This window comes from Monopterus albus, unplaced genomic scaffold, assembly GCF_001952655.1.
Source record: "Monopterus albus unplaced genomic scaffold, M_albus_1.0 scaffold404.1, whole genome shotgun sequence".
NCBI classification, from domain to species: Eukaryota; Metazoa; Chordata; class Actinopteri; order Synbranchiformes; family Synbranchidae; genus Monopterus; species Monopterus albus.
In genome coordinates, this window is record NW_018128284.1 from 397188 (window position 1) to 420464 (window position 23277).

Below are 23277 nucleotides of genomic sequence, written 5' to 3' on the forward strand. Positions count from 1 at the left end.
GTGCTCTTAGATTTGACTGCTGCTTTTGACACAGTGTAGCACAATATCCTAATTTCTCGTTTAGAGCACTGGGTGGGTGTCCAGGGTATAGCTCTGGAATGGTTTCAATCTTATCTGAAGGATAGATCCATCTGCGTGAAACTCGGAGATGCTGTGTCTTCCTCTGAGCCCCTTTTGTATGGGGTATCGCAAGGCTTGGTCCTTGGACCCCTTCTTTTTTCCCCTTTACCTTTTCCACTCGGTTCTATACTCAGGAATCATGGTGTTTCCTTTCATTTTTATGCAGATGATTGCCAGCTTTACCTACCGGTTAATAAGGCGAGCTCTTCTGTTAGTACACTTCTTGAATGTCTTGACGACATTAAATCTTGGCTCACTTTTAACTTTTTAAAGCGAATGAGGATAAGACTGAGGTGATGGTATTTGGTGATTCTGTTGTTTCCCCATCTATTGACTTGGGCTCATTGGCTCAATATAATACAAAGAATATTTTAAATATAGGTATCAAGATGGACCCTGATTTAAGATTCGACAGCCAAATTGCAGCTGTCGTTAAATCTAGTTTCTTTCAACTAAGTTGGCTAAAGTAAAAGCATTTGTCTCTAGACAGCAGTTTGAGACGCTCATTCATGCTTTTATCACCTCCCGTTTAGACGATTGTAATTCGTTGTATCTTGGGGTCAGTGAGTTTTCTATCACTCACCTCCAGATGGTCCAAAATGCAGCAGCACGTCTTTTAACAGGTACAAGGAAATATGAGCATATCTCTCCAGTATTGGCTTCCTTACATTGGTTACCTGTTCATTTTCAGGTCCATTACAAAATTTTACTTTGGTTTTAAATTCCTTTATGGCTTTGCACCATCCTACTTATCTGATTTGCTTCATTGGCATACACCCACACACTCTCTGAGGTCAGCCAATCAGCTTTTCTCAAGTGTCCCAAGAACAAAGCGTAAGCTTAGAGGTGATCGAGCCTTCGCAGTTGCTGGTCCCAAACTCTGGAATGATTTACTGCTGTCCATTAGACAAGCCTCTACCCTGTCTGTTTTTAAGTCTCTTTTAAAAACTAATTTTCCCTGGCATTTTGATATTTTATTTTTGTGTTTATTTTAGTCATTTTTTATATTGATTATATTTTATATTGTTGTTTGTGGGTTTATACTTTATACTGTTTTATTGCAATGTACAGCACTTTGACCCACTCTGGTTGGCCCCAAGATATCCCTTAAGCATTTTCAGGCCAGTTGACTGGCACACCCCATATTGCATCTTCCACACACAGTCATTGTTGATAATTTTATCAAGTGTTTTCAGTTATTTTGGCCAAAATGATTCCTCGGGTTGAAGGCATGCAGAGATAATAATGGCAATATACAATGACTGCTTTTACATGCACTTAAGTAACCAGGTTACTGAGAAAAACCAAGTTCTATTTTATGTAGGCTTCGCCCTCTAAGAGCTGTCACTATTGGGTTTATCCCTCGCGCATTCCTGAAGAGATTCTTTCTTGCCCTGTGCCCTCCACCGGGCTGTCCCCAAACAGGTCCGCTGTGGTGGCATAAATGACCATACCGCACCGCACCGCCCTAAAAACAACTAGAGTAAGTTCTGATATAGTATTTGTTACATAACATCCAACACGTATATGTATTTTCTAGCTGTGTATGCTTCACACAGATAAGTTAAAAGTCAATTTATTTTACAAAACAGGGATTTTTACTGTATCACATATTAGATGCGTCTGATTGAGCCAAAATTTCAGGTTATGTAGATTGCTCTGTAGCTTGTCTGTGTTGTCGCCTCTGTGCCTGTGTGGAGACATTGTGTATGGTGACCACTTTATGATTCCAGGAGCTGAGTTTACTTGATTGAGGTCATGAAAGAGAACATCTATTCTGGTATATGGAATCAGTTCTGGTAAACATTACATCCCAGATCGGAGCCAGAATGCACATTCACAAGCGCTAGTGTATGTTGGCTTTTTATTCCCTATACTGCTAGAAACCACTGAAGCTAATCTTCACATAACACAAATCATCTGTATTTACTCAAGCCTTCACACCACCAACTGGCCAACATGCACTTACACCCCAGTATTCACCACAATGTATTTCACTGCTTGTGTACAGTATTTGACCCTCATATTAACTCTGTAGGAACTAAATGAATGCACTACAGTATATAGCGTTTTTTTTTTTTTTTACAATACCTAGACAAAGTGCGTTATGGATTCACCCATCCACTCATTCACACACACACACACACACACACACACACACACACACACACACTTGCACACTGATGGTGGTGGAGCCATGCAAGGCGCTGGCCTGGCCACGAAGAATAACTTGGGGTTGATGTCTTGCCCAAGGACACTTTGACATGGGGACTGGGGAGAACGGCTATTATAAATGCCAACCCTGTGATCAGGGGTCAACCTGCTCTACCCCTGATCCACAGCCACCCTAAGCTCTCCTGACTGCTGTAAATGCGTGTCTTATACAAAACATGCCAGAGTATCTGAAGCTCACTTGCTGTAATGTTTATGTGCAAGGCTTATGTTTCAAAATGTTACTTCTGGTGCAGTAACAAAGATGAACTGTTTACTGTGCTGAGTGTCATGTATTACTGATTGATTCAGGAAAAAAAACAAACCATGAATTGGACATCTCTACTGAGATATGAATACAAGGAAGCATTACTATAGGATGCTTCACAGATACTTTAGAATTATTCCTCTGCTACATATCCACTGTCTTCTAGTTCATTTTCTTTTAAATAGACATTTGAAAAAGTCTTTAAGAGAGACATGTACTGTATATATTGTTCTTGTTTAATCCTACTTGTTTTTCTTATGAGGTTGTCACAGAAAAACCTTTCTTCCTGCTTCTTGCCCATTGTCATGTGAGGATGACGCTTTTTCAGTTACCTCCGCTACCTCAATCTGTTCTCTGGCATGGCCAGGGGCTAATTTATAAGCCTTTTTCCCCAGGATTATCTTTCATACTCGTGTGCAAGCTAGTGAGTGAACAGGAAAAGCAGAGATGCTGGTTTTGGCTACAACCATAAATGGCCTGCTGTTCTGACTTGCCTGCCTTCATGTGTTATCACACTGGAAGCTCAGAAGAAAGTGACTCCTGAAGAAAATGTATTATTAATCCTGAAAAAAAATACATAATTTTTATAAAACAAATTTTTTTCATATAGATAATACAGAGTATCTTACCAGGGGCTCAATCAGGACAAAGAGACACATCTGAGTCTCATAAAGCACTAAAACAGTGCCCTCTCAACCTACTTCCAAACAGCACAAGAGTAAAGAAGATGACGTGCGAGTCAACAAGATAAGCATACATCAATCACTGCACTTGACTTTTGGTTGTATATAAGAACTTTAAAACATGTAATTGCAGTGCAAGACCATCAGCAGATTTTAACACAATAGCCACAAAACTAATAAAAACAGATTTCAAGAGGGAACAGATATTAATTACCTAACGGCTAACAAATTCTACAGGTCCAGCAGTGAAGAGACGATGTATTCCGACTGGTGGCACATAGCAAGTCTTCTTTTTCATTCCTTCTTATCTAAACTTCAGAACACAATCACTACAAATTCATCTTCATCCAATACTAAGCCTGAAGGAAACAGCATGAATTCTAAAGGCTATAGTTGGTCATATGATAAGATACAGGGCTCCATTACACCCCAACTGATCACATGATGATGCAGTGAGTAAAAATAATCAGTTCAAACCTGCTTTACATAACCTTGTCACCCATGCTAAAAAGTAGTTCCTTTCTTAAATGTTAACAGCCCACACCTATCCACGAATTCCAGCAGCAGAAAGAAACCATAACTTTTATGTACTACTAAGAAATGATCTCAACATGTAATAGTTACTTAAAGCCATTACAGGTACCCTTAAAGTTGACTGTAATCAACAAGCACCATAGCATTAGGCACTGACAACTGCAGTTACCGTGTTAACATGCTCTTAAAGGACTGTTTTGATATCTGGGGAAATGAAACAAGAGCCCGTCCACATCTGTAACACCCAATGGAGTCCACATAAGCCCTATGCCTGACTCCCTCTTTTCGCACTGACTTGCTGTTAGACACAATCTTGATCCCTTCTGCTCTGTCAGATGGAAAAGTAGAGCAAGCCCTATCAGCTCTCCACCCCCTCCTCCTGGTGACTACACTGTTAAGTGTGTCCTATGTCACTGTGTGTCTGTGATGACTGCGGAAGATTAGGAAACATACAAAAGTAATATTAATACACAGCATTTCAGATAGGCATGTTTAAAAAAAGTTAACCGTTTTTCACAAATTCCACAACAAATATCAACAAACATCAAAATTTTCATTATAGCACATCTGTTGCTCTTACTAATTTGTGTGTAATTGAGCAAAATATTACAGTATAATAACATGTTTACATGTACTTACATTTTGAAATATATTGATTGTGGGGTAGGACCCACACAGTAATGCACACAAGTGAATATGGGAAATGATCTTATACTTGTATAATGCTTTTCTATGCATTGCAGCACACAAAGCGCTTTCACGCTATTTGGCCACTCACACATTTGCACTCCCAAATTCACACACCGGTGTCATCACCTGGAGCAACTGGGGATTCAGTGTCTTGCTTAAGAACACCTTGACTTGCGGACTGGAAAAGCCGGGAATCTTCTAGTTAGGTGACGACCTACTCTACTGTACCTCCTGCCACTCTACCTCCTGAGTCACATCCGTCCCGTATATTATAATACTACACACAAATATTTTTTGTAGTTATTATTGCAGACCTGGTATTTCAGGAAATTGTTTTAAGGCCTCCATGCTGGTGACAGCTGTGGCCAGAGGCATTGTTTCCTGGCACTCTACCTCCTGAGTCACATCCGTCCCGTATATTATAATACTACACACAAATATTTTTTGTAGTTATTATTGCAGACCTGGTATTTTAGGAAATTGTTTTAAGGTCTCCATGCTGGTGACAGCTGTGGCCAGAGGCATTGTTTTCAGGTTGTCCATACATCCGTCCATATGTCAATTGGTCCAACCACACATCCGTCCATATGTCAATTGGTCCAACCACCCAGCTTCTTCTTATGAACACATTATCTCATAAATACCTTGAAAAAATTTCTTCAGATTTGGAACAAATGTCCATTTGAACTCAGGGATTAACTGATTTGATTTTGTTGTTTAAGGATCAAGTTCAGCGTGTTCTCTCTTATTCCCCTGAACCTGACTGGTGAGCAGTGTCACACAACTGTGAAGCAAGAGTTATAAGTTTTGATTTTTTTATTTCACCTTTTTATTTTTCACAATTACTGCATGTAAAGATATAGCAAAAAATAAAGAGTACTGAAGCAAAGTTCTGCATTTTTGATTCATTCTTGTCTTACTTTAGCAGAGTCAATAAAATGAACATTCATTCATTTTCTACCGCTTAATCCCTGAGCGGGGTCACGGAGCCAATCCTGGCCGGCAATCAGGCAAAGGCGGGGTACACCCTGGACAGGTCGCCAATCCATCGCAGGGCTAACACACACCCACTCCTATGGGCAATTTAGAGACACCCATCAACCTAAGCTGCATGTCTTTGGACTGTGGGAGGAAGCTGGAGTACCTGGAGAGAACCCACGCAAGCACGGGGAGAACATGCAAACTCCACACAGAAAGGTCCCAGGTGGGGCCCGAACCTGGAACCTTTGCGCTGTGAGGCAACGGCGCTAACCACTGTGCCACCGTGCTGCCCCATAAAATGAACAGGTGTTTCTAAAATGAAATACTGATTTGTGTGAAAACTCTTTCAAATTCAAAGATAAAATGTATCATTTATGTGATGTTCTATTAGTGCTTTTAGGTCAGTGTGTTATGAGTGACAATGAATGCTTCCCAAGTGAGAATTGTTGCCTGCATTATGGTCAAACAAGCTTATTTTGAGATATGTATTATGTGTGTTGGTGGTCTGAGTGAGGTTTGGAGGCAAGATTAACTCTTTGGTTAAGATGGCTGGTAATGCAAACTGTTTGAAGAGCTTTGAAAACGTGCCTTTTAGCAAACCAAACCAACAACAACAACAACAAACCCCGCTGTAAATTAAGGCATCTTAAAACAAGTAGTTGATTTTGAAAATGTGGTGTTAAGTATCCAAGACTAACAAACAATGCATATCTCTCATCACCTATCCCTTCTGTAAGGGAGTGGCGTTTAACGCTCCCGTGAGATGATGTGAACCCGATTAAAAAGCCAGCAGGCAGAAGCAAGGTGGATAGAGTTAACTCACAGTGTCGAGGGATCAGGCAGAGAGCGGTTACTTGGTTCGGTCCACGGTCGAGGTCTACAGCAGTCCAACACATAGGGCAAGACAGAATCTTTGCTTGGTAATACAGGGAGGGTCTCGATCTCAGAATAACAATCCAACAAGTAGGGCAAGGCAGAATCATTGGTCAGTAATACAGGCAGGGTCTCAATCTCAGAATAACAATCCAACAGGTAGGGTAAGGCAGATTCATTGGTCGGTAATACAGGCAAGGTCTCAATCTCAGAATAGCAAACACTAGAAAAGAAACAACTGGAGAGCTTAGGCAAGGTATAGAACAATCTGGCAGCTTCCCACTGGGTGAGAAGCTTCTATATACTGTTGTAAGCAGGTGTCAGTAATTGAGGAGCAGGTGAAACCAATGTTGGTGATGAGATAAAGCTCCCGGGAGTCAGGGTAAGCTGGGGACAAGAAGTAGTATCAAAATAAGAGCATGATACAGGAAGCAAATGGGACAGAATCCTGACACCTTCATTTATGTATTTGTCAGTTTCAGAGCAATAGATTCTACATGAAGGGCCTTAAAACTGCAAAAATCTAGCCATGCCATCTCTGCTCATCTCCCTCTGAGCCCTCCAGCAATGCTTTTCTCATCTCTTCTGCCTGATGTCCTCCCCCTCTGCTCTCAGTAACCTCCTGAGAATTCTCTTCCCTGACAAACCAACTCATCTCCAGTCCTGGTACTTCACTGGACCTCTTCTCAGAGACTGTCACTATTCTACTGCTGTTTGCTACTAATAAAATTACTTATCAGAACTGTGTGTCTGCCTCCTGAGTCCTGCCTGTTTGCTCACCTCGCTCCCCATGAGTGAGCGATCATAACACAATTATATTTTGGCCATATTTATGTCCAGCTAATTGTTTTGGCAGTGTGCAGAACATCCCTGTGACTTTTTACTTCATTTAAGGTTGTGACCTGTGTGTGCCAAAGCTAATAGCGGTGCAAGATTAGTCTGAGCCAAAAGCAAGCCTCAATCTACCATGTCAGTTTGAGGATTTTAGAGCTACTCGCGCTGCACACCAGACCACTATTACTCTATGGTAGGGTGAGGTGCCTGGCTCTTTAACCTGGTTCCTTGTCAAGATGAATACCAATGGGCATTAGAGGATTAAGTGACCCTCCTCTTTTCACAAGCCTACTGTCTAAAGTTTATAAGACATTTATCTCTAACTACTGGCTTAAAGTTTTAAGCATGATTTAAAGCGAGACTGCCCACCTATGATTTGTAGTTATTTCAGCTTTGTCATTTGTATAGCATTATGTTCTATACTAATTAGAAATGTAATGTGGTGCAATGCTTAAGTGGTGCATAAATAAATGCTTGAGTAGTGCAATGTACATTTAATAGATGGCATCAAGGAGGCAGTTTGTTCTGACTGAAGCAGCAGTTGCTACACTAAGGAATCGATATAGTACATCTGGAAGTGGCACATATACAGTCTAATGGAGCCACAGCTATCTATAATGCACCAGACATAAAAGTGTTCCACAGTGTAGAGAGTGCGTGTATGTTTGTACATCAGTGTGGGTTCAGCCAGATAGCTCATACTAAGGCACAGTAAGGGTCATGGAGATGCCAGAGGCAAGGTCGGCAACCATATAGCAGAGGAGCTGAACACCCATTATCATTTCCCATGGAGAGACACTGAGAGAAAGAGGTAATGAAAGATAGCAGAACAATGAAAGAGAGAAAGATAAGAGAAATAAACCCGTGACTGACAACATGAAAACTGTTTATTCAGTGAATAGCAAACCTCCAAAAAAATGTGCAGATTTTTTTTCTTTTAATTCCCTCCTTAGGTTTCATTAAACTGCACTCCCATTTCCAAATCCTGTAAAACCTTTATAAGAGCTAAACACAACAGTATCTATCCAAGACAGCAAGGCAAATGAAAACAGGTTGAGAAAAAGCTGAGGAGACTGGCGCATGGGGGAAGACTGGGAGGGATGGTGAGCGCAACAATTTGGGTGGGCAGATGGTGCCAACATATGGGCCTGTTAGGGGCAAAATAAATAAATAAAGCCTCACACATAAATACTGAGATGAACTGTGAGTGCCACAAACTGTTGGCCAGCTTAGCCAGTTGAGAAAGAGTGCAAATGGGAGAAAGCTACTACTGAAATTGCTTGCAGATTTCTAAATAGACCACCACTGCTGAAAAACATGCACAGAGACAATTGTGACAATAGGCTTTATAGGTCTGAGCCTCTGTGCAATCCCTCATCTCCAAGTAAATGTACATTAACTATGTACACATTATAACAATTAAGGGAGAAAAGATACACATGCAGTGTGTAATCTGCCTTTTGAATATGTGTCTGTGTGCTAAAAATAGTTTCCACAGGTCACAGAGTGGCAAAGTTATTTTTCCATCTGCAAGCTCAACTCCCTCTCTGCAGCTGTCTGGTTCAGCTGCTGTGGTGTTTGCCCTCCCTCCACATTGCTATCTACAGTATATATCTCCACCTCTTGTCTGCTTCCTGTTCAACCTCAAAGTCTGTGGCTCAGTTAGAGAGGTGGGGTTGAGAGAGGTGATATCCTCCAGCAAACAAACAGCTGCTTTGTACATCATGTTCTTGGCCCATATCAACTGCACGCTCCTATACAGCTCCATTCAAGTTCAACTGCCCTGCACTGACAAGCAAATGGAGGAAGACCAATACAGTACAGCCAGTGTATATATACTATCCATGCCTTTTTGGTTCCTGTGCAGGTGTCTGTTCTTGTATGTACTCTGCATGACATACAGATGATTGTATGCATGTATATAAATTCAACATTTGAACAATTTTAAACTGTAGCTCACCAGTTGGCATATCTTCACAGCCTCACACCTTTTCCTAACAGCATGACATGTTGGGATGACTTCAGGCTGTTTACACTGAAATGTCTGTGCATTAGACGAAATGTAAAGAACCCGTGGACCTCATGAACAGCCTGTCCTTGTCAGTTTCCAAGAGCATGAAAAGCTGACAAACATCAAAAATACAGGCACTCACTCATTGGGACATTCTATTTTTGTGTTTGGTGTTTACTAGCTACATAATCTTATGCCAGTGTGTGTCACATTAACCGATGTATTTGTCTGATAGGACAAGTGTAATGGGGTTTAAGGATGTTTTTTTTCATAATTTGTTTCAGCATGTTTTAGATCATTGGTTTGCTGTCTTTTTAATCAATTATTGTGATTTTATGTAAGCAATATTGTCTTTCTCTGAGTGCCCCTGACACTGACCAACCTCAAGCACTAATTCACCAAAGCAGCTACACGTGTGGGACACTGGCGGAAAAGAGGAAGAAAACTATTTAAACATGGAGCAGGAAAAGAATGGCAGCAACACATCAGGAAGGACACAGCACTGTCAGGTTTGCTCGGCCGCTCTGGCCTCCCTCACCTTTCCTACTGTCTCTTGCCCATTAACACTAATCACGTTCACCTGTTCCTCACTCCCTTATCACCACTCGATTAGGTTGCTCACTATATTACCCGGTTTCACTCCTCAGTCACTTGCCAGTTCGTTCTTGTCTCTATGCCATTTTTTCTCCGTGCTGTCTCGTTTTTTTTTTTGTATGTATTTATCCCCTAGCCAGCTACTGTTTTGTGTTCTCCCCATGGACTGTTCCTCCGGACCGTGGCTCCACTCTCTCCTCCCAGGCAGGTCAATGCTCAGTCGCCTATCTGTTCTACTATTGTCATCATCTCTCTGTCTCCACCTTCAGTAGCCACCATCACCACCGACCAGCCCAGGAGTGACCCAGCCTATGCAGCTCGGTCCAGCTCTCCATCTCCTCACCTCCTACTATTGGTCAACACCCGGCTACTACTCATCGACAGGACTACGCACTATTTCCCTCTGTGCATTTTGTTATTTCTCCTCATCACTGTACATAATAAATTACTGCTTGCATCGAAGTCGGCTACCTGGGTCCACCTCTTTCTCGTTCGCTCACTGACAGGTGCGAACGGCACATAACAAGCACAAAAACTTCCAAGGAAGCTGTGAGGCATCTGCTGGAGTTGTAGACCAGCTGATGAGATACAAGCAAAGCTTAAAGCACATCATCTTAGGTCTGTGGAGTGCCATTCAGTGTCTTTCACTGTTCAACTCTGGCTTCATGGAAAAATTGTATTTTTTGTCTGCAATAGAGTCCGAGGGACCTTTTTAATCCTATGGCAATGTTGTCATTTAAAATGATATCCTTTCCGAAACTATAGCTCTACTTTATTTACAGTTTTAACAATTGGAATTAAATTGTTAATTATTATAATAATAAATTGTTAATTATTATTATAATAAGATTTGTAAGTGTTTATTATTGTCTGACTCTTTGTAAGCATCTGTGTGCCCACCTCTCTGGAGTGTGTCTGGTAACATATTACCATAGCAAACACATCTGGATGTTTTCTACATCCCTCTCAGTTTGAGTATGTTTGGTTGATAGACACCACCACCTTATCACTTTGTATTCCATTTGGCTTTTTGCCCTCATAATGTCTGAAAATTTAATTTGATTGCAGCTGTAATCTTCCAGTTAGTTAATTGACTTTGCCGAGCTTTGCCTCCCTCCTACCTTCATGAAGAGGAATAGTTTGATAAGATTCTGTGTCTTATCCACTCCCTGTGAACCTGCAGTCCCACACTGTCTGCTTTGGTCACTGGAGATTACTCCTCTGAAACTGGAGAACCTAATGTGATCTCAAGGGGGAAGCTGAACTGACAAGAATTTTGCAGTCATCTGTCTTGTTGTCACAGTGGACAGGGAGGCTCGCTGTCATGGCCTCGTGGCAAATTAAATTCTTATTAAATCTGTCTGTATAAATGATGTTCATAGACAATCCTGCATTAACAAATACATTTTGTAGAAAAAGAAATGGCACCAAGATGTTTTTTCTTTTTTTCAACATTACATTGAAAGAATTGACAAAACATTCCCCATTTAAGGTCTACTTATTCATGTGACTTTACCTATAACATATAAAGTCCTCATCAGCAGATGAAGGTGGCTGTGTTGTCATGGAACTGTAGATGAGTAAATTGTCAAGCACAATCTTTAAGAAAGCAAGTAAGTAGACCTTCACTGGGGATTGCTTGTCAATTGCTATTTACAAGGTCAAGGATGAACGTTTAATCTCAAAAGAAAAAGAAAACTTTTATACTGAACATACTGTGTCTGCAAAACATTGTATGTATTGTATTATATTGTATTTGTAGTTTATAAAATATCATTATGTGGTAACATTTTTATGGTGATATTTAGGCATCTGGTTAAAGCAGGGAAATATTGGTGTCTTGGTAAAATACTGTAAAAGTCAAGACTGACAAAATGTGTTTAGTTTTCTTTTACATTTAACTAAAACTATAATATTTTCCTGACTGTGTTTTAGTAGCCTAAACCTAACTATAGGTACTGTGGTTTATACAGCCAGCCACTCAACCTGACCTTGTACAGTATATATGAATTCTGGAGAGTATAAGGCTGACTGTTATCCAGGTAGCTACTGCAGTATATTTCCTTTAAAACTAGAAACTGCAAGTTTTTTCAGTTATGTTGGCATGAGTAAAAGATACAAGCCATTCAGAGACACTGGCTTATGATAGTGAAAGTGGAATGAGACCATGACCTGGAACCAGTCCCTGGTTTAACTGAAGAAATATGACTTTGTTATTGATGAAGAGAGTAATCGCTATGTGGGTTAATGGTTGAAACAGCATTATCAGTTGTGCTGGTCTACATTATATAGTTCAGTAGCTGGTCAAACAGCAAATAAGTCAGTGGTCTACTTAGACAAAAAAAAACAATAAAACACACTAGGTAGAAACTAAGGCTTCAGGTCACTGAAGACTTTGAAACTCAATTGTTCAAGTTCAACTGAATGTCTACAGTGGAATATTCAACCTCTAACATGGTGTTAGTAAAATTAAACACTAAAATTGCAACAAAGATAAGCCTGCTCCACTGAGGCATTGTGAGTGATGTTACTTTTGAACTTTTAGCAACAAGAGAGAATGGTGTTTGTTCTCACTGACTAATTTAATTAACACTAACACGGGGAGCTTCATTAGATTGTTTTTGTCCATTAATAAAATGAATCTGACATGGGCAGAAGCACACACAAGATACATATAAAGTCACACACACACACAAACACACACACACACACACACACTGACAGATACATGCATTACTGCACAAACACACACAAAAATATCTGAATCATTCACTGCAACTTACGGATTGCCATAGTCCCAGACAATGCATTGAGAATCTGATGTACCCTGCAAGATACAGGAAAGGGGGGTAGGTTGGGGGAAGAGAAGATACTGTCAGCTGTTATTGCCAGTAGAAAGGATGAGTGAGGGGGAGGTAGAGAGAAGACAGAATAGGTTATTTCCAGAGGCAAAAGAGTGATGCTGTATGGGCAACGGAGAGAGGTAAACAGACAATGAAAGAGAAGGACTGAGACGGATGGTGAGACGGAGAGATGGAGAAAGTCAGAGGACAGAGTAGCAAATAGATGCTGCTGCTGCAGAAAGCGAGGTGGTGTGTGAGCAGTGAATTGAGAGAGTTAGAAACAAAATAAGCCATTTCATGGACAATAATACATGGAAGATGGGGTCATAAATATCTTGCTGTGGAAAAGCATTCAAAATTCTTTACTTAAGTACAACCAGAGTGGAAGATAGTAAAGCACAAGTAAACAACTATGAAGCAGTAAAACACACTTACATATAGCAAATACATATTGTAAAAAACTGGCTCATAAAAATTGTGAAAAGGCTCCAAGAGCTCATGTTAATGCATAATATGGCCACATCCTCAAATATCTTCAAGTTTTAAAACTTGCAGACAATCTCTCATACAGGTCTAAATGCTGGTGATTTCATATCAGTTCATTCTCAGTCCATCAACAACTGCAGCAAGAGACTAGATCAGAAACTAATCACAGGTGTCAAATGGCAGATGAATCATCTGGTAATCAAAGCTCAGTCACACCTGGTGGTGAAGGATGACTTGCTATGACTCAAATCATCAAATCAATCACAGGATTAATATCTTTAACTGGGTCATCACGTTATTTCACTGGTGAACTTCAGTGACCTCAGCATAGATTACTTTTAAAAATATTTCCTGTGCCTTTCATTTCGTAAGGACTTGATTGGTGTTGGATTTAAATTGTTCTTATATTCAAAAGAAATAAGTGATTCAGAGCAGCATCTTGGTCTGAGAGAACCAACTGACCAATACACTTTCTAAGTCCCTTAGCATACAAGTGATTGGCTTCTTCATAACTGCCCACAAGTGAAATACCATTCTACCACTGGGCTGATGGAGCATATGATGCAAAGTAAAATGGATCCCTTTCTGCACACGTTTGTTGGTTCTTCCTGCATTCAGCATTAAGCACTTTGCCTTTGAGCTCCCCCTAATGGCAAAGGGGATAATAGCAGTAATTCCATAGCCAGACTGCTTTGTCCATTATAAAAAGGATGAAGTCCACTGTATGAAGGATCACTGCAGCCTGAGGACATTTTGAAAAAAATTACTGTTGTGCCATCTGAAAACTGTTGTTTTCTGAATAACAAGTGTTTTAAATGATCAAAAGAGGAGAGAAAAGGAGGTGATGCACATTCAAGTTTGCACTGTGAGGATTTATTCCTGTGAATACAAGATCACCCCCTCCTCAGAACCGTCCAACACTGATCTCCCATAAATCAGTGAATCCAGGGGTCTCTGCATGGCTGAAATCAAGAGGATGGGATGATAAAACATTTATATACACAGAATCAGAGGCTAGGGACATACTGTAGCTTGATGGATGACAGTACTATGCTCTGCTTCACACTCAGACCGGCGTCACCAACTTTAGATATTCCCTGGCATGCGTTAGAATGGTGGGCTTCTACAGCATTCAGCTATCAATCGGTTGGCACTGTGCCTGATTGTACACTACAGCCAGAGTGACATCCGTGAAGTCCCACATTGCCTGCTTCCTCTTTAGTACTGATACGTTGCTTAATGACAGCATCTGCTCGATTGATGCCTCTCAAAGGGAGTAATGTGTGTCAGCTACATTTATGGATGGTAATAATGGCATAGCTCTGTCTTCTTTTTCTCTCAAAAGGGACAGCCATTTTCTTCAAGGTATTCATAACCACATATGGTAGCCATTTGATGGTAAAATTCTTAGTGCATGCTGGCTGTAAATAAATGAGCTATAGAACAAGACCACACTGGTCCAGGGGGTCCTAAAAGCCTCCCACTTTATATCATAGATTATAGACTTAGAAAATGAAATGAAGTGACCTAGATCATTGACTGATGAAAGTAAACTCAATTACAGTAAAATTGCCAGAAAAGCTTATGACTTTTGTTTGGAAAGCTAGTCAAGGCTGACTTTTATGAACTATAGAGGCAGGATGGCTAGAAGGGGGGATGAGGAGTGCCACTCGGCAAATGATCTACTGTGGGGATCATATGGCATTCTGACCTCCTGCTTCTTACTCACCATTAAAGACACATACGTGGGGGGCCTGACTGGAGCAGATGGCCTGTCAGTGAATACACTACATGGCCATGCACAGAGACCCCTACACCTGCTTTGAGAGTGGAGCCTGAGGGAGCTGTTATCATAGTACTGCTTCAGCAGTTGGTTGTAGGTTGACCATGACACCAGACTCCCCAGAGAAAAGGAAGGAAGTGTATGTTGTATCCTTTTCTTTTTTGTCTATGTTGTTTCTCCTAAATGTACTTAAGCTTATTTGAAAACCACTATAAGATTTTGGTCACTTTCTCATTCTTGTGTTACAGAAGTCAGGGAACGATATAGGCCTCATGCTTATCATCAGATTAGGGTGTTTTATTACAAACAAAGCAAAAGTCACTGTACACTGATAACTCATAAAGACAAACCCATTCATCACTCAGGTGGTTGTGATCTGCATGATTATGCATCTATGCATTCTCAGACTATACTGAATGAACCAGAGGAGAGCTGGATAACACTGTCTGGTTCTCCCACAAAGCTCACCTCTGTGGAGAGGGCAAACAGATGTTATTATATAAAGAACATTAAAATTATACAGAAATATATCAAATCTTAACACATCAACAATTCAGACCTGCAGAGAAACACAGTTTGTCCCCATAAAGGAAGAATCATACAGTATTTAATTATTTTACATGGCCCTATTTGCATTAATAAAAAAAACGTATTTTGGTTCTCAGCTTGTTTTTTTTTCATCCCTACATATAACTTCATGTATAAATTTAAGGAAGAAACAGGTGCATGGTGGTAGAGAAAATTGTTCATTCATTGTAACATTGGCAATTCAGCTTAGCATAAACACAAAAAACAGGAGGAAACAGTTAGAAGCTAATCTTTAGAGGTGCTGATACATGGATTTTCTTAGCTATGGGCAGAGCCATGCTAGGTGTTTCTCCCTGTGTTAGCTACACTAAGCACTATACTTCCCAGTTGACTATAGCTTCCCAGTTAACATGAGAGTTGTATTGATCTTCTGACCCGACTCTGGTCAAAGTGTATTTCCCAAAATGTCATTGTTTTGCTGTAATCTTAATGGCATTTTAGTGAAATAATATCAGTACATACGTGGTAATCAAAAATACATTTTTCTGGGTTGTATTTTGCTACTAGAATTTGCTTAATTTTATATTCATTTCAAATAGCAAAATCAAGGGGCAATGATATTGTATACTGTACAGTACAGCATGTGGCTATGACTATTACATTGAGCACTGATGGCATTTCAAATGAAACAAAATTCATTTTATGCTAAACACTTGTATCTCCTGCAGTCATCTTATGTTAATATGTGACAATGATGTGTTAATTTTGCAATACACATCAAAAGAAAACCAAACCATTTTTGAAGCTTATAAAGTGTTAGGGAATCTGGACCTCTGCTGCATAGTTTTCTTGCCATTCTTTTTTAAAATCTGTGTCCTGTGAATCCCCCAAATTTTGCAAGTGTAATTCCAAATATCTGGAGCATGTCTTTAAGCAGCAATTGCCTTACCAGCCCTGGTCAGGGGTGTGCATACTATATGTGCATGTGCCCTCCACACACTGTTCTAGACCTGTGCTGTACTGTGTGCCAGAGAAGTGGCTGACCTCAGCAAGGGCCTCCAGTTAGCAGTACAGCACAGCGTGCTGTGGTCATCATTAAGACATCATCCTCTAGACGGAGGCTGTATAACTTAACCAGTATCGCTGCTTTGCCAAAAGTGTAAAAAACAGAATAATAGGAAGCTAAAATATAGATGCCTATAAAGAAAATGATTGACTATGCAATGAATGAGTGGTTTAAATCAGAGAGATGGCGTGGCAAGGGACAGAGAATGAATGAAGGTCTTTTTATGAAACACTGCGCAATACTTCTGACCATCAGGTCCTAGTTGACACAGCAAGAAACAGATTTTATTGTGCATGTGTGTATTTATATACAGAATATATGTGTTTCTGTTGTCTAGAGAGAACCATTAAATATTAAACATTATTTTCAACACTATGCTCACCTTAACACAGGAATGGCTAACGTAACCCACTTCTTATTGAAGTCGTGAAAAGTGCCTCTCATTAAACTTGCACTTAGTCCTTTCCACTGAAGACACCCCACGAGTCATTTATAATAACACACTCCACAGTATTATAAACTGAATAGGCACCAGGAGACATTGTGATATAATGAAGTCAAAAAGGTCCACATTTATTCAGGCAAAGAACCAAGCGCTATGGAGCTTTATAGCATCCGGCCCTTTTGCTTTCTTCTGAACTCAGGAACGATGGGTCAGCTGGGAGAAGAGGAATTCTTTAAAGCCTTAATGAAATTTGTTTTCTTTGCTACAGCTTGCTCAGTATACAAGTGTGTAATAAAAAGGTAAGCCCTTGCACTGAAAAGTGCTTCATAAAGAATAATTAATGTTGCATATAACAAACTGTGATATTACTTGGTGATTTTTCTACTACTTAGAAATTACACACTACCTCAAATGAATCTCTGCATTGGTTGGTACAGTGAAGATGATAAAAATGGAAAAGTATTGGTCTTCACTTTCCAACACCCCACTCTTACTTTACATCCTCCAGACTCAGCCACTGTTTTGTATTGCACATAAAAGCTGGGTGATTCTAATAGCTGGGCATGAGAGAGATTTTCAACTTACATTAAAAAGTGGGGACAGCTCCACCATCACCATGGGCTCACTGGGCTGCGGTTCCGGTCGTACTGTCACTGTCAGGATCTTGGAGTTGATCACCATAGGGGGGCTACAAAAACATACAAAAGAGAGTGTTTTGAGAACTGTACTGCACATTCACATTTGGCTTAAACTGCCTTTTGGAGTTTGAACATTGACAGGAAAAAGTGTGTAGCTTCCTTTTGCTGTTTGTCAAACACACAGACACAATCATATGCCCACACACACACACAAAATCACACATACTCAGTCCACTTCCATGCTTTTGAGGGTTTTGAGTGTGTTTGCAGAAATAAATAAATACATAAATAAAGAAACATAAAAAATGTAGTGAGACAGGGAGAGCGCCTAAATAAAAGCAAAAAACTGGATTTATTAGCATTCAGCAGAGCTACCGAGAGAAAAGGGTTTTAACAGATCTAGCTCATCCACAATCAAGTGCACTGACCTGAATAAAAGGGCCCTGGGCCAACACAAACACCGTATTACAGTGGCCTTTCAACAACCTCTGGATTTTATCCTAACCTCTATTTTTACAATTTCTATGTGTGTTTCAGAACCCATTAGGCCCAAACCCATTCAAAACCCACTATACACTTCCAAACATACACTGACAATGCAAAAGAAAGGGAGGGACATCTAGGCGAATGTACATTTTTGCAGATCCAAGGCATTTGTTTGATTACTAGGTAGACACAAGGAGAGGTGGGGAGACAGATGGAGAACTGAAGATTGGAATTAGGTAGAGGGAAGAAGTGATAAAAGAAAAGACACAGAAATAGAAAGGCAGTGCAAATGAAAAATAAATAAAAGTGAATGCAAAGAAGATTAAAAGTTGTCAGACAAAGTACTGAAAAAGGGGATGCAGAAAGAAAAAAGAAAATACATGGAATGAAGTAGAAGGTGCAATATAAAATAGTTTGAAATGTTTGAAAATAAAAAAAAACTAATAGGAACACACTGAGAAGTACTCACTTTGGTGTAGGTAAGATAATACCCAGCGTCCTGTACAAAATGGCTCCGATAACATAATATATTGTAGACTCTGAGTCCATCTCTGTTTCTGAAACACAAACAATTTTACAACTGATCAGCACAAACACAGCAAATGTCATGGCTTGTCTAATAAATCCATCTATCCCTTCATACAGCCATACTGTATATTTTGTGTAAGGGTACAAGGTACTGGACATCAGAAAACATTTCTCTGGACAAATAGTACAGCCTTAAATGTCATTTTCATCTAAAAGACAGCCAAGGTTGTAATTCCTGTGCTGGGTAAACCAGTCACTGCAGATTCATGCACTGCATTTACATTTACCTTTACACCGCAGCTGACAAATGATTTGTTTACTACATCAAAATAAAAAAAGTAAATTGAAGCACCTCCCTGAAACATCTGACAGCTACATACTCTGAATAATTATGCTTCTGAGCAGAAAAGCTATCACTAATTCAGGTGCAAGGTCCTGGTGTCACACTGTGTGAGGGTGGAGACACTATTTGCCTTTTATCAACTGGTAGCTCACCTGCTTTTCTGCTAGTCATGTTACAGAAGCCTTATTTCTAAAGCAAAAGTAACTTTAAAAACATCTCTTTAGGTAGGCCTTCGGTACTTAACTCATTTCACAGAGATATTTTTAACTTGTTCTAGGTTATTTATATTTCAATATGCAGTTTCCTCTCTGTTTTAAAGTGTGTGCTTTATTTTATTTCAGTTTTTTTTTTGTTGCTTTTTTCTAGTGTTTGTAGTTTCTTTTCACTAGAGTACATAAGTTTTGCTGTGAAGCACTTTGTGCCCCTTTCAAGTTTTAAAGTGCTATACAAATAAAGTATTATTATTATTATTTCTAAAGCCATCACTCCAACATGCAATTAACCTGAGGAAAATAAAGTTAGTGTTCCAGCCCTGTTCAGACCATGCCCTTTTCCCTCTCGCTTTGTCCTTTTTATTTCAAATTTCTTTCTTTCTTCCTTTTCCTCAGTATTCTCCCCTATCATCCTCCCTTGTTGTTGTTGCCATCCTACCTATTACCTACTTCTCCATCCTTTTTGACAGTTTTTCTTTATAACCCCTCTTCTTCCATCACTTCCTTAGGTGTTCTTTTACCAAAAAGATCAGATGCTCCCAAGGAGATGTAGTGTCCCTCTGTAAATCTCATTTGTCTCAAGTGAGAGAGGTGAGAGAGGTGGAAGAAAGCAGTAAGGAGAAGTAAAAGAAAGAGAGAATTCATGTTAAGAGATGCCACTCCATCCTTTACCATTTTATGCTGAGAGAAGTGATAGAGGAACATCAGCAAGGGGAGAGTGGGGGAGAGGAAGAGACAGGGGAGGCAGATGTTATCAGATGTACTGAGTGACCCATCCGAAATCTGTCTGCATTGCTGCTTAAGAGCTAATGCTCAGGAAGAGGGATAGCTATAAAAGACAGACGAGGAGAAAAAGCGGAAGAAACAAAAAGATCTCGACAGTGGAAAAAAGCAATTGTGAGACTGTGGGAAAAAGAAAACAGATCAAAGTCTGCACGAGAAAGCTTGTGAGTGTGATGGATCCTAATTGGTCAGTGTCTGCAAAGGCATGTAAATGAGAAAGTCAGTGTATTGTGGGTAAATGGTAAATCAGTATGAGAGGGGGTGGCAGTCCTACTCTCGAGGATGATTAATAACACAAAAGCACTCAATCACTAAACTTTAATTTCCCATGAACAGACTTTTTGTCACTCTCCTTGTGCTGAACATTTAAGTGATTGGTGGTCAGCTGTAATCCACCAGTCACCAGCCATGAACTTTAATATGCCATTTGTCAGGAAAAGATATGCTTGGAGTCTATGCTAAGATGTAATTTACTGTTTTAATCAAAGATCGAAAGCTCCATCCAAACAGTTCCATGTGAATTACTCTTTCACTTCCTTCCAAGCTTCTTTATTCAGCTCGTTTGCTTTATCGTAACCTTTTTACAAAGCACAGAAAATTTTAAGAAATAAAAGTATGATACAGCAGCATTTTTTTTTTCGCCAACTAAACTGGCCGGCAACATGACAAGCTCAGAAGAATTTATTCACTGCAGTACCTATTTAGACTTAGGGAGTTATTATTTGCACTATCTTGTGTACTAGAACTTACCACTTCATACCAAAATTTGAATTCAGTTGTAGTTAATTTAGCTAATTCTAAACTGATCAAGCTGTTGATTAGTTTGCCAGTTCTAAAAATATGCATAACTGCTTTCCAGCCATGCGATAGATGATAAGATTGATATCATTTGCTGATCTGTGCCTTTAAGTATGGAGCTGGAGCCAGTTAAGAAAGTCTGTCTTTATCATATTATTAGAGCAGGCCTCATGTGGTCTGTGTTCTTACTTACTGTAAAAAGAGGTCAAAGTATGTTTGGATATGTACAGTATGCATGCGCATGGCTGTGAGACAGAGTGTGCAGTCTGATGTGTTTTCTACAAAAATAGGGAGTCAGAGAGAGAGGGACTTTGTCACCTCAAAAATCTGTGATGAACTCCCACTCCCCATCCTCTGTCTAGTGAAGCCTTGGGCTTATCAGTTGGATGTGTGCATGTGTGCAGGGAAAGATGCCAATCAAACAAACTAATAGCAATCAACTGAAGAGCTCAACTTATGGATTGCCAATGGGAAGAAGCAGAGTTCCCACAGGGGCAAAGAGTACTTATAATATCCCAACTCATAAGGATAAATGCAGTTTGAATGAAATAATTTACTAAATAGCATGAGCTACTGTAAAATGGCAGTTGCATATGCTGGCTATCATATGAGCACTGTGAGACAAATCCTTTCACCAGCACTATGAGGATAATGGACAAAAAATGAGAAGAGGAAAAAAGGCATGAAAAGCAGTACTACAGCGAGACATGATGAACAGAGAATAAGACGGCAGAAAACTTGACAAATAGATTAGCTGTTCCATAAAATGTGGAAAAAGCCCCATCTTGAAGCAAACAACTCACATACAACTCATAAAGAGGTTCTTTTACATAAAAGCAAGATGGATGGTTAGATGGTTTACAATAAGCATGTTATAGTGTGCATAATAAACAGTCAGAGAAAGTATGTGAGGTTTAGCATACAGAATATATGAGATTCAATGTTATCTGTGCAAGTCAGAGGTCAGAGATGGCTCTGCTCTCTCAGCCTGCAGCCTCTGTGAACTTTAGTTTGGGCAGTGGATGGGCTTGAAGACACAATGTCTGGCAGTGTTATTTCCTGTGTGATATGGCTTTTTATTTCATAGGTAGTATAATTCTCTTACCCAACATAAGCCACTTTCTTCCCACTTTTTTAGATCCCTATTCTTAGCTCCTATTCTTCCTACTTTCTCTTTATATTCGCTGCTGCCTTTATTTCTTGGTATGAATTTTGACAGTTAGTTTGCTTATCTTTTGGCTTCCCTTGAAACCATATAACTAGACTAACAGCATTTAACTTATTTGTGCTGCTAAAGTCAAAGAGACATATTTCAAAACTGTGGGAGCACTTGATGTTTTCAAAGGGATACAGCACACTGTTAGGACATGGATGAGCGAGCAGAGGAAATAACGGACCTGGTGACACAACGGAGTATGTTTTCCAGCTCCTGGTTCAGCCGTTCAGCTTGACCATTAGTTTGGGGGTGATAACCGGAGGAAAGACAGGGACGTGCTCCAAGGGCAGTGCAAAAAGCAGACCAGACGTGAGAGGTGAATTGTGGACCGCGGTCAGAAACAATGGTGATGGGAGTGCCGTGGATGCGAAAAAAATGTTGAACCAGGAGCTGGGCTGTTTTGAGAGCAGTGGGGAGCTGAGGAAGGGCAAGAAAATGAGCAGCCTTGGAGAAACGGTCAACAATGGTGAGAATGACTGCGTTGCCTTGGGAGGGGAGAAGACCGGTGACAAAGTCGAGGGCTATGTGAGAGACCAGGGCTGGCTAGGCGTAGTCAGCGGCCGAAGGAGACCAGCGGGTGACTGATGTAGGGGCTTGGACTGCGCACAGGGAGCACAGGCGGCTACGTACTCCCTGGCATCTTTTTCTAGGAGGAGTGTGATTGGTGGCCGGGGGGGTTGTACTGTCAGGAGAGGGCGTCTGGTTTCTGGTTACGGGACCAAGGCCGATAAGAGAGGGTAAACCAAAACCGATCAAAGAACAAGGCCCACCTCGCTTGCTGGGGATTCAGTCTTTTGGCTGACTGGAGGTAGGCCAAGGTCTTATGATCGGTCCACACTAAAAAGGGCTGGTCGGCACCTTCAAGGAGGTGCCGCCATTCTTCCAGGGCCAGTGTTAAGGCTAGTAGTTTCTTATTGCCGATGTCGTAATTACGTTTGGCCGGGCTCAACCGTCTGGAGTAGTAGGCACAGGGGTGCAAACCGTGGTCTTCCCCAGACCGCTGAGAAAGGACCGCTCCCACCCCAGTGTCTGATACGTCCACCTCAACCACGAACTGCCGTGTGGGGTCAGGTTGGAGGAATACAGGGGCTGTGTTGAACTGGTCTTTGAGGGCTTGGAAGGCCTGCTCCGCTGTCCTGGACCATGCAAACTTCACCTTGGAGGATGTGAGCTGTGTGAGGGGGGCTGCTATGGTGCTGTAGTTCTTTATAAAGCGGCGGTAGAAGTTTGCAAAGCCCAGAAAGCGTTGCAGGTCCTTCACACAGGTGGGGGTAGGCCAATTGGTGACAGCAGAGATTTTGGGTGGGCCGGTGCGAAGTCTTC

General features: G+C 40.6%; 1 protein-coding gene across 1 annotated transcript in view; it reads right to left on the reverse strand.

The window, feature by feature from the left end:
- The window catches only part of adgrb2 (adhesion G protein-coupled receptor B2), a 230056-nt gene that overhangs the window by 77635 nt on the left and 129144 nt on the right, over positions 1-23277 (reverse strand). The window contains exons 14-16 of the mRNA XM_020586396.1: positions 18544-18631; positions 17536-17638; positions 12583-12626 (exon numbers count right to left, since the gene is read on the reverse strand). Coding sequence (XP_020442052.1) covers positions 12583-12626; positions 17536-17638; positions 18544-18631 — 235 coding nt within the window. The remainder of the gene's footprint in view (positions 1-12582; positions 12627-17535; positions 17639-18543; positions 18632-23277) is intronic.